The sequence below is a fragment of the Mus pahari genome, chromosome 3 (assembly GCF_900095145.1).
Source record: "Mus pahari chromosome 3, PAHARI_EIJ_v1.1, whole genome shotgun sequence".
NCBI lineage: Eukaryota > Metazoa > Chordata > Mammalia > Rodentia > Muridae > Mus > Mus pahari.
In genome coordinates this window covers 137,066,458-137,077,265 of record NC_034592.1, presented here as the reverse complement: position 1 = coordinate 137,077,265, position 10,808 = coordinate 137,066,458, and the positions used below count along the sequence as shown (strand labels likewise).

The 10,808-nt window shown below is 49.3% G+C and overlaps 1 protein-coding gene across 1 annotated transcript in view; it reads right to left on the bottom strand.

Annotated features, from left to right (window-relative positions):
• Window positions 1-485: 485 nt before the first annotated feature.
• Window positions 486-10,808, bottom strand: part of Chmp4b (charged multivesicular body protein 4B) — a 41,130-nt gene continuing 30,807 nt past the window's right edge. Inside the window, exons 2-5 of the mRNA XM_021193345.2 lie at window positions 5,491-5,668; window positions 3,723-3,837; window positions 2,550-2,676; window positions 486-1,324 (exon numbers count right to left, since the gene is read on the bottom strand). Coding sequence (XP_021049004.1) covers window positions 1,260-1,324; window positions 2,550-2,676; window positions 3,723-3,837; window positions 5,491-5,668 — 485 coding nt within the window. The 3' untranslated portion in view covers window positions 486-1,259. The remainder of the gene's footprint in view (window positions 1,325-2,549; window positions 2,677-3,722; window positions 3,838-5,490; window positions 5,669-10,808) is intronic.

Here is a 10,808-nt window from a genome sequence, read left to right as displayed (position 1 = left end):
AAAAAAAAAAAAAAAAAAAAAAAAAAAAAAAAAAAAAGAAAAGAAAGAAAAGAAAAAGGCAGGGTGGAAGTGTTGGACCAAAGATGTGCAGTGACTCAGCTGACCCAAATGTGTGTGTCTATGCATCAGTCCTCGGTCACTGCCCACCACACGTCCCTATGGGAACACACACCACCTGACTGGGCTGGGTCCTACGACGGCACCACGGTCTCCACCAGACAGAGACTCCCACAGGCACTGCCCTGGGTGCTGCCAGCAGACCAGGAGGGAAGATTCTGGGCTGCGTAAGCACCAACTCTCTGACAGTGGACCCAGGCCGTCCCAGGCTAAGCAGGACCACAGCTCTGTGGCCTCCAGGATCTCGCGGTTTCTAGATCTGCCTCTGCAATCCCTTCAGGTTTCCCCAGAGGACCCTGGACGAGTGCTGGCCTGGAAAGGGTCAGCTCCCAAGGAAGGTGAGAGATTGACTGAACACAACAGAGATATGAAAATTAAATCGAGATATTTAATAGACGGTGCAAACCATAATTTCATCTGAATATAAATGTATGCACACGTTTCCAATGAGCTATGTATCAATTATCACAAACAGCAATGAGGACCTTAGAGCTACGTTAGAAAACTGGATAGCTGGAATCAACTCTAACAATCTTATTCACTCCCAAGAGAACACATCCATTTCAGATCCGTGTCACAAACTCCAAAAGACCAGGGGGGCAGGAGTGACAAGGACCAGGATAGTAGACACAGGGCCAGTACACAGGTGACAGACAGAAACACAGCTCTTGAGGGAACCAAAACTAGATGTGTTATTACAGCTAAGAACAAGGAAAAGCCTATCTATGGCTTTTAAAAAACGACTTTTCTGTCAGTACCGTACACATCTTACAGAGTGGGACAAGTCAGCTGCAGGGCTACATTTCCAGCTCGTTTCAACTGCAAATGGCCGACCTCTCCACAGAGGACTCGGCAGTGGGGTTAGCGTAGTCCAGAAGCTCAGTGTTGGATTTGCAAATACAGTTTATTTTACAGAAATTCAACATTATAAACAGCAGGCACCTCCCCCCACCCCCTCCCCCCACCCGCCCCTGGGCACAGACCATGCTATGCGAGAGTGAGCAGTGGTGCGGCTACTGCTTTGGGTGAGAGCTGAGCGATGGAGGCTGCCTGCACCGCGTCCTGCCTGCCCTGCGCACGCACATGCCTGCCCGATGCACAGGCCACCAGAGTCCGTCTGGGCCCAGCCTCTGCTGGAACAGTTACATGGATCCGGCCCAGTTCTCCAATTCCTTCATGTCGTCGTCTTCCTCTTCCTTCTTCTTGGCTGCAGACACAGAAAAGATGCTTTCTGAAGCCTGGTTGGGAGCTGGAGCCACGCTTCTCTATGTGTACATACGTAAACACACACACACACACACACACACACACACACACACACACACACACACACACACACACGGAGTCCTGTCCTGAGCTGAGGCCTACAACAGGCTGGTCCTTAGGCCTACATGCTGCTGCGCAAATTCAGGAAACCAGCACACCTTCCACAGCAAGTCCCTCCAGCCCTCAGCAAGGGTCACCACACCAGGTGGGACTGTTTCCCACTGAGGGTCCCTTGGCTCTAAGCTGGGGAGACAGACAGGAGCTTCCCTCCCAAGAGATGCAATCCTTGCCAAGCCACATGGAGCTGCTGGAGCCATGCTCTGCTAGACTGCCTCCAAGAGAGGAACAGCCTCTGAAGAGCCAGGGGGCTCTCCTCTTTACCGTGGGGGTGGGGAGCGCCCTGTTCACACCCTGCTGCTGGCAGGCTCTGTTGCCACTCTAGACTGGCAGTTCTGACTTTCTAGCAGCTGTGGGTGGAGCATCTCTGTGAGGAGTGAACACTCGGGGTGGGGGGTGGGGGCATTGGAGAAAATGCAGGCAAGGAGAGAAATGACAGTTCTACAGAAGCAGGTCCCCAACCAGCTAGAGCTGTTTCCTTCCCTGAGAACAAACAGCATGGGCTCCTAGCTAGGGCAAAACTTAATCCCTCACAGTCCTGCACCGTGCCCAGAACGCTCCTGTATTTTGGTGGTTTAAAAAAAAAATCATTCTAGAACAGAGGCTCTTTTTTTTTTTCCTTTTTCAAACTTTTTAAAATTAAAACACAATTACATGGGTTCCCCCACTCCTCTAATCCTTTAACCTCCCTCACTAGAACAGAGGCTCTTAATTCCCGCTCCCAACCCACACAGGACATGCAGTAATGCCGGGAGACACTGAGGCTGACACTCCTCTGTGTGCCAGTGGCTGCTACTGACATCTGGTGGGAAGTCGGGGGTTATGCTACAAGGCATCCCCACTGCTCCCCCCAGAATTATCTGGCTACGTCGCCCGTGCTGAGGTTAGGAAACCCTGTTCTGGAGAAACCCAGGGAAAGACACACAACACTGGCACTGTGGCCTTCACCACACATGCTCTCTGGCTCAGAACCCAAACCAAAGTCAACTGCCCATGAGATCCCCCCTTCACATGGCGTCAGGGTGTGTCCCAAATGTGGGCATACTCACCGGGTTTGGATGGTAGGGCTACAGAGGGGACATTTGGTAGAGGGACTGTTTCGGGCCCACTGATCTCCAACAAATTCTTGTCCAGCTCCTCTTGTTCAAGTTCCTCCAGCTCTGCCATGAGCTCATCCTGCAAAAGGAAGTGTGCTGAGACTCTCCCTGCTGCCACGCCTCCCCTTGATGCCCTGTGAACCTTCTGAGGGGAGTCACTGGTGTGTGTATACATCTGGGGTCCTGGCCATGAGCTTCTTAAGAGGGTGGACTGTATCTTTTCCTCCTTTTCAAGAGAAATACTGAGTGCTGGACCCAGGACCACGCACGTGCTAGGCAAGCATTTCCACTGAGCCATGTACTCAGCCTTGTTTACCTTTTGAAAAGCTTGCCCAAGCTCTGTGGTTCAGGCTTGCTGTCCCCTCCTGCCCCAGGCTCCTGAGTTGCTAGCCCAGAACTGCTCCTTTCCTGTTTTTTTAGTTTCTGAGATTTTTTAAAGTGTCTTGTTGCTTTGCAGCATCTGTGTCTGTGCACTGTGTGCATGTAGTGCCCCCAATAGAAGACATCAGATCCCCTAGGGCTGGAGTTACTGAGAGTTACTGGCCACCAAGTGGGTACTGACACCCTCTTCTAGCCTTTGGGGCATGCAAATTATATATACACACGCAGGCAAAATAGCCATAAAAATAAAATCTCTCTCTCTCTCTCTCTCTCTCTCTCTCTCTCTCTCTCTCTCTCTCTCTCTCTCCCTTCCTCCTCCTCCTCTTCTTCTTCTAGACAGGGTCTCATTGTCACTCTGAATATCCTGGAACTCTATGTAGAGACCACTTTTGCCTCTGCCTCCTGAGTTCTAGGATTAAACGCATGTGCCACTATGCCAAGCATAAAATACATTAATTTTTTTTTATTATTTTAAAATCCAGAATCCAGCCAGGTGGTGGTGGCAAAGACTTTAGTCTCTAGCACTTGGGAGGCAGAGGCAGGCAGCTGTCTGTGAGTTCGAGGCCAGCCTGGTCTACAGAATGAGTTCCAGGACAGCCAGGGCTTCACAGAGAAACCTTGAATTAAAAAACCTAAACAAACAAACAAACCCAGAACCCGGGGATGTGCACACTGTGCCGTTGTTGTATCTGAGCCTGAAGTCTGCCACCCAGAGACGCAGGTGACCTTCTTGGAGTCACTCACCTCGTCGAACTCTTCTCCAAAGCCCACGGGTTTGGAGATGGCTGTGGAAATCTCCTCTGCAAGTTCTTGCTGGTCAGCAATGTCCTGCATTAGCTCATCCACCTTATCAATGTCCCTTGAGACGAAACGAACACGTTATCACCTTACCTAGGACTGCTCCGAGCCCAGAGCGAACCAGCTGCCTGCCATCTGCTTCTCAGCACACAGTAGCAAGTCTCTTCAAGAACACGGCCTGTTATTACTGCCTTCCTCGTTCCCTTTAAAACTGGGACTCAAGAGCTGGTGAGACAGCTCAGTCAGTCATGGGTTTGCAGGGCAAGTCTGGTGATCAGTTCTTACCCTAGAGCCCACATGGGGGTGAAGAAAAGAACTGACTCCACAAAGCTGTCCCCTGACACCCCTCCCCACACCTGAAATAAATGTAAAACAGAATCAGAGAATCAGGCAGGTGGAAGTGTCCTTAACCATCACTTAGTCCAACACCCAAGGAAAGTAGGCTTAGCAGCCAGATGGCGTCAAAGCCATCCCCCATCCCCCATCCCCCATCCCCAAACACACACGCGCACACACACACGCACACGCACACACACGCACACGCGCGCACACACACACACACACACACACATGCACACGCACACACACACACAAAACCAGGATTTGTAAACATATCAGGGAAGATCCACTCAAGTTCCAAATAGGGTGACAACCACAGGACTTTTAACTCCTGCACCAAGACCTCTTCTTCAACCCCCAAAGCAACTCTGGACAGGAGGGCAAACTAGAAAACGTAGCCGAGTCACCTGAACAGCAGTCTATTAAGTCCCCAAGGCAAGGCAAATGTGTGGAGTTCTATACACTGTGTCACACATGGTTATTCAGGATGGTCTGTATACTTCAGAACATACACTCTTACTATCCTTCGTGTTAAATGTCTGGGAAACACAACTAAAGGGACGAGGCCGTGGCCTGAGCAGCACACCCCACCCTCACTTGTGGAGGGCAATGCTCCTGCACCTCCTGTCCTTAGAGCAAAGAGCATCAAGTTCTTGCAGCCCGCTAGTAAAGATTTTAACATGGTTCCTAGAGACTGCTCACAAAACTCTCCACTCCGCTTTGGAGCAGTGTGTAAGGGAAGGGCGGTTGCTAAGGGCAGGTGGGAGGCCGCGTCCAGCAGATCCTGGTGCTACAGCATGGCTGAGCAGCCAAAACAGCAAGCGCTCCAAGGGCCCCGCCCCTCTGTGCTGGCTCAAGAGTCAAAAACTAAAACAAGTGCAGTTTTTTCATAGAGAGACCCCTGCCTTTTACAAGCAGAATCAGGCTGGGTCTCTGGTCCTCAGGCCAGCTGCATGAGAAGCAGCCATCCACAGGGAAGAAAGGACTGTGGAGCACAGGAGCACAGGACAGCCACAGCCCGAGAGCAGGGAAAGGCAAAAAAACATCCCTGAGAATAGACTAAGAACAGATTCAAAGCCCTGGGAGGAGGCTCACATGCCAGGGCCCAGTCCTGACCACACTCAGAACGCAGCACAGTGGCTTCCCTCTCTGGGACACAGGCTTCTACAGTATGAGGACAGAGGTGGCCGAGAAGACCTCAGGACATTCCCAACTCCTATCTCAATAACCTAGAAGCAGCTGAACCAAGCAGACCAACTTTCCTTTCCTAAGCTCTGTATGGAAATAACGGTGGCAGACACATCCACTCAAACTCCAGAGACGGTGACAAGCACAGCAGCCAGGCCACGGCCACACCCCCAGCAGCGGCACATACATGTTGTCGTGGGCAGCCTTCATGGCCTTGGCGGCATAGCCCATGTTCTTGAGCACCTCCGTGTTGGTGTTGGCGTTCTCTAGGGCCTCCCGCTGGAACTCGATGGTCGACAGGGTGCCATCAATCTGTGCCAGCTGCTTCTCATACCTCTTCTTGCGCTTCAGAGCCTGCAGGGCAGCTAGAGGGAAGAAGGCAGACTTGAGTGCACGGCACAGCGTGGTGTTAAGAGAGGACGCAGAGCCCCTCTCCCAGGTGCACTGGACACCGCAGCTGTAGCCTCCTCTGTGAGACAGCTGATGACTGACATCGTCTACCCAGGGGCACATTCAGTTCTCTAAGAACACAAAGTCCACACACCTCACAATGCAGACAGGGAGGAAGCATGCAACCATAACTTTAAATTCTCTGGCAACCATATCAGAGTAAGAACGAGTTCTGGGGTCAAACGACAGCTCACAGAGGTGAGAGGCTACGTTTCCCGGCTACGTTCTCTGTGAGGAGTGAACAGGCCTAGCATACACAGAAGCCTAACATATTAGTAAAGCAGGTATCACATCCAAAACCCCAAACTCTAGTTATTATAAAACACCACCCCATACCAAGTAAACGACAAAAATAACAATTGACCATAGCAAATACTAGATGAGTTTGGGTTAAGATGCTATGCCACACAAAAGCCAACCATCCTGTAAACCGTTCTGCTCTGAAAGTAAGATGGCAGCAGAACACAGCACAAAGCACAGTGCTCTGACCAGGAATTTCTGTCTGGAAGTTAAGTGAACAAAGCCCGAGAGCCACATGCCTAGAGACGGCCAGTACTCCATTCTCTGTAATAGGAAACACACAACACGACTGAGTCTGGAGTTTGACCACTGGGTCAGATCGATGGTATCTGCTTTCTTAGCTCCCAGCCTGTATAGAAATAGATCATTGTGTCTGAGGTCAGGACAAGTGATTCAATAAGGCGATCTATCTGTGGCAGAGCTAGGACCAGAGTGCATCTCCCCACTCAAACCCCTTACAGTCTCAGAAAGGCAGCCTGGCAGGCTCGAGCAGAAGGAACGGCTGGCTTGTGCTGGATAGGGAAGCTATAGTTATCTGACGCTTGTAAGCGTGCTCCCTCATACAGGAGGGGTGCTCCAGTGCCATCTCCACAGGCTGCAGGTCACAATCACCCGCTCTACACAAGTGGTTTCTTTGTATGTCACAGAAGTTAACACGGTCCTTCCACTTCCAGGTGTGTGTACCTTCCAGCCCGAAGGACACATGCTTCACGGGTTACTATCAACTCCCAACACAGAACAGTGAAGTTACTTGAAACACTGTAAGCTAGCTAGCTAGCTAGCTAGCTAGCTTGCTTCCTTCCTTCCTTCCTTCCTTCCTTCCTTCCTTCCTTCCTTCCTTCCTTCCTTCCTTCCTTCCCTACTGAGAGCTTTGTGTCCCAACGGCCGAAGATTGAAAACACATGACTGTTAGCCTGGGCATCTGTCCTAAATCTTGGCCAAAAACAATGGTTTAACCTCAAAAAAAAAAACATTTTTTTGTTTGTTTTTTGAGATGGTTTTTCTCTGTGCAGCCCTGGCTGCCCTGAAACTCACTCTGTAGACCATGCTGGCCTCGAACCCAAAAATCTGACTGCCTGTAACTCTGCCTCCTGAGTGCTGGGATTAAAGGTGTATGCCATCATGCTCGACATAACTAGGTCTTTGAAAGAGAACGTTTAACTATATTAAGACTGAGGGCATAAGCCAATGGCAGAGTAAGCATGGGGCCTGGGCTCCACCCCGAGCACCTCAGGAAAGCCAATGCCCTCAGAGAGAGGGACAGAATAGTGACTCTCAACATGTCACATATCAGACCCTCTGCATATCAGACATTTAGATTACAAGTCACAACAGTAGCAAAATTTGGTATGAAGCAGCCTCAAAATAATGTTATGGTTGGGGGTCACCACAGCATGAGGAACTGCGTTAAAGGGTTGCAGCATTAGGAGGGTTGAGAACCAGACTCAGAGAACTGGAAACAAACAAGAAGAGCAATGCACGGCTCCTCATTAAAGTCTGAAGAGCTACTGGGTCTGCTTAGCATAGCTGAAAGGGCTGGCCCAGCACCTTGTTGAACATTCTCTCGTGTGTGCTATGTAAGTGCCTCAGAACAACAACCTTATAAGGTTTCAGCAGACGAGGAAACTGAGGTTCAGAGCAGTTCTGCTCCTCAGCCGAGGATCTCCAGGCAGAAATCACAAAGAGGAACTTACATAGAGTGTGGCTCCAAAGACAACCCTGTGCCACTCTGTTCAGCCTCCCACTTGATTAAAACAGCAGGCATGCCCTGGAGGGAGTCACCCAGCCCAGCAAAACGTGTCCAAGGAGAATAAATCCAACGACTTTTGCTTAAAAACTTCCCATAGTTCTCTCTGCCCACCCTACAACTTCTATCAACCCTCAGGGTCCTGCCTAGGTAAGGGATAGGTTTCCTCCGTTATAGTCCTGGGAACCCTAGTATCTGCCATCTTCAACAACCATAGCAGCAAGAAGTTACCCTGAGAGAGGCCCTTAAATTCATGCCTAGGGCTACGTCACTTGTGACAGAAACCTCCACCCCAACATCCAGGGATGTCAGGTCTTCCTTCAGACCTTCTCAGGCGAGGCCTCACACCTCACAAGTGCTCCTTTCTCAGACCCCCTCCTAGCCATCCCCAACACTCAGGGCTCAAGTGAGAACAGAACATATCTACGACGGAGTCAGGAATGTAGTTCCACGGCTGAGTACCTGTGTACCAAGAGACAGGGACAGATGGACAGACAGTTCCTTATGTCACTCAATCCGCCAGCACCTTGTTGTGGTATAGAAATTCCAGATCCCAACCTAACAGGAAGACGTAGGGGCCAAAAGGGGAAGCACTCTCCAGGGTCACCTTCTGTTATGTGCAGAGGGGACAGCTCAGCCACTCCCAACTCTTGCCCACTGTTCACTAGTACCACAAACTCAAAAGTGGCTTCCAGTAACTCCCAGATGGTTCTATCCATCTTTGCAGACCAACAACTAACACAAGGACTGGTATGCAGTTAGTTAATATATGCCAACTTGAATCTTTAATTCCATGTATTTTATTGTGTTTTCATATACAAATGGTGCTAACACTTAAGGTAGCTATATAAGGAGTACTAAATGCATTTTTTATTTAATGATACTGTCCACTTGCAATGAGCTTATCAGTGTAACCAGAGGAACATATATGTTCGATGTAGGAGTCTTCAGGTGGAGTACACCTCTCCCTGTCTTCTTGGTTCATACAACAGGATCTCTTGCCAGCCCCTCACTATTAAGGTAAGTATGTAGAACCTAAGGAAAGGTCCCCAGCAAACACCCTGGCCTCCGGGGTCACCCTCCTTCTGCAGGCTTAGAAACCTTAGCCAGAAAGCAGTGGACTTTCCAGGCTGCTGTGTGGCAGGTCTGTGGGTGTTCTATCTCTTCTAAAGTCTGTATTTTTTAATTACCTGAAGAAACCCCTCAAATGTCTCACAAATAAAGCAACCCATTTGGTCAGCACTGGCCTACAGGAGCATGTGCAAACACAGGTATCACAGCCTTACAACTGTGGGAAGCTGCAGTGGAGGGAACATGGGGGAACCTGGTGCTCCACGGGCCAAACGACACACTTCTTTCTGGACACTGTCCAAGTAAAACTCCCTCCATTCCACCTGGATATCTATTTGAGGCAGTGGGGAGTTTGAGACAACTTATACTATACTTCAAACTGGTTTGGAATTCACTCAACAGTCCAGGTTGGCCCTGAACTCTCAGCAATCACCTAGTCTCAGACTCTCAGGTGCTGACGGGATTATGGATATGAGCCACCATAACAGGCTCTAACCAGATCTTCAACCAGACTTGCTTTCCTACATGGCCAAAGTCCACAAAACCCAAACCCAGTATTTACATAAACAAATGCAAACTGGCTTGGAGGCCAACCTCCCCAAAATCTGGATGGTTGGATTAAAGAAACAAGTTGGAGGCTAAGGAACAGCTGCTCATCAAAGCCAAATCTTCAGAAGTCATCTTCTGCTACAGAACTCAGGGTCACATATACACACACTGGCTCTAGTAGCCTAAATTTAACCCTACCAACAGAAGTTTAAGAGGTTGCTTTTAGATGAGAAAAAAAGTCTGTGAAATCTCCATATTTAATTATGCCTTTGCCAGTTCCAAGAGAGTAATTACAGCAGCAATTACAGAATCTAATAACCAGCTTTATTGGCTTTGAAAGCCGAAGCAAAAGCAACTGCAACCATGTTGAAATAAACATTGGTCTCCAGACAGTTGCATCATTGGACCCTCCTAACAGCTATTCAAAAGACAGCATGCAAGAGATACCCTAAGAAGCAGAGCAACTGGGGGAGAAACATTCACCCAAGACTAGAAACCTCTTCTACAAGGCATCCGGCGGTGACAGCACTGGATGTGGCAATTTAGTACAACTAGAGAGGACTTCTTCTAGGCCAAGGTCAACTAGATTCTCCTGGAAGAACAGAGGTCTGTCTACTGTGATGACTCCACATTCAGTATAGGTGAGACAGCCCAAAGCATCTCATCAGATGTGGAGAAAGCACTCACTCCCGACAGGCTGAGAGCCTCAGCATGGAAAGGGGGGGTTCGGGAAGCAGCAGCTCTCATACAATGGACAGTGTCTGCAGTCCTTCCAAAAGTCATGATCTACACCCGGTGGCAGTAAGATGGGAGGGCAGGGGGAGTGGTATATGCACGTCTTTCCCAATCGGTATAAACCCCACAGCAAACACCAGCACACTCCAGAGGGTATTTCCCCAGAGTGAGCCAAAGGCTTGCTTCATCTACTCTAGCCATCTTTCAAGGGTTCTTGCCTCAGTGTGCTGAGAATGAAGATTTTCAGAGAACCTTGAGCTAGGAGACCACAACTAGGTATCAAGCCACTGGCCATTTTACTGAAAGCAGGGCAGGGGCTCATCTGTCATCTGTCCTATGTGTAAGACCAAGACAAGACACAAAAGTCAAAGTCACAGTTATCCAAAGCCCAGCACCCTCTTCTATTAGCTAGAAGTAGGTGTTGGATCCCCTGGATCTAGAGATAAGGTGGTGCGATCTGCTCAGTGTGAGTCAGTGCTGGGAACTGAGCAAGTCCTCTGCAAGAACAGTACTTAAAAGTGGGACCATCCCCAGCTCCCCTCACCTCATTCCTAAATTCTGCCCTTTGCAAATCTTATCTAAAATAAATTTCTTTCTTCTTTCTTCTTTCTTTCTTTCTTTCTTTCTTTCTTTCTTCCTTTCTTTCTTTCTCT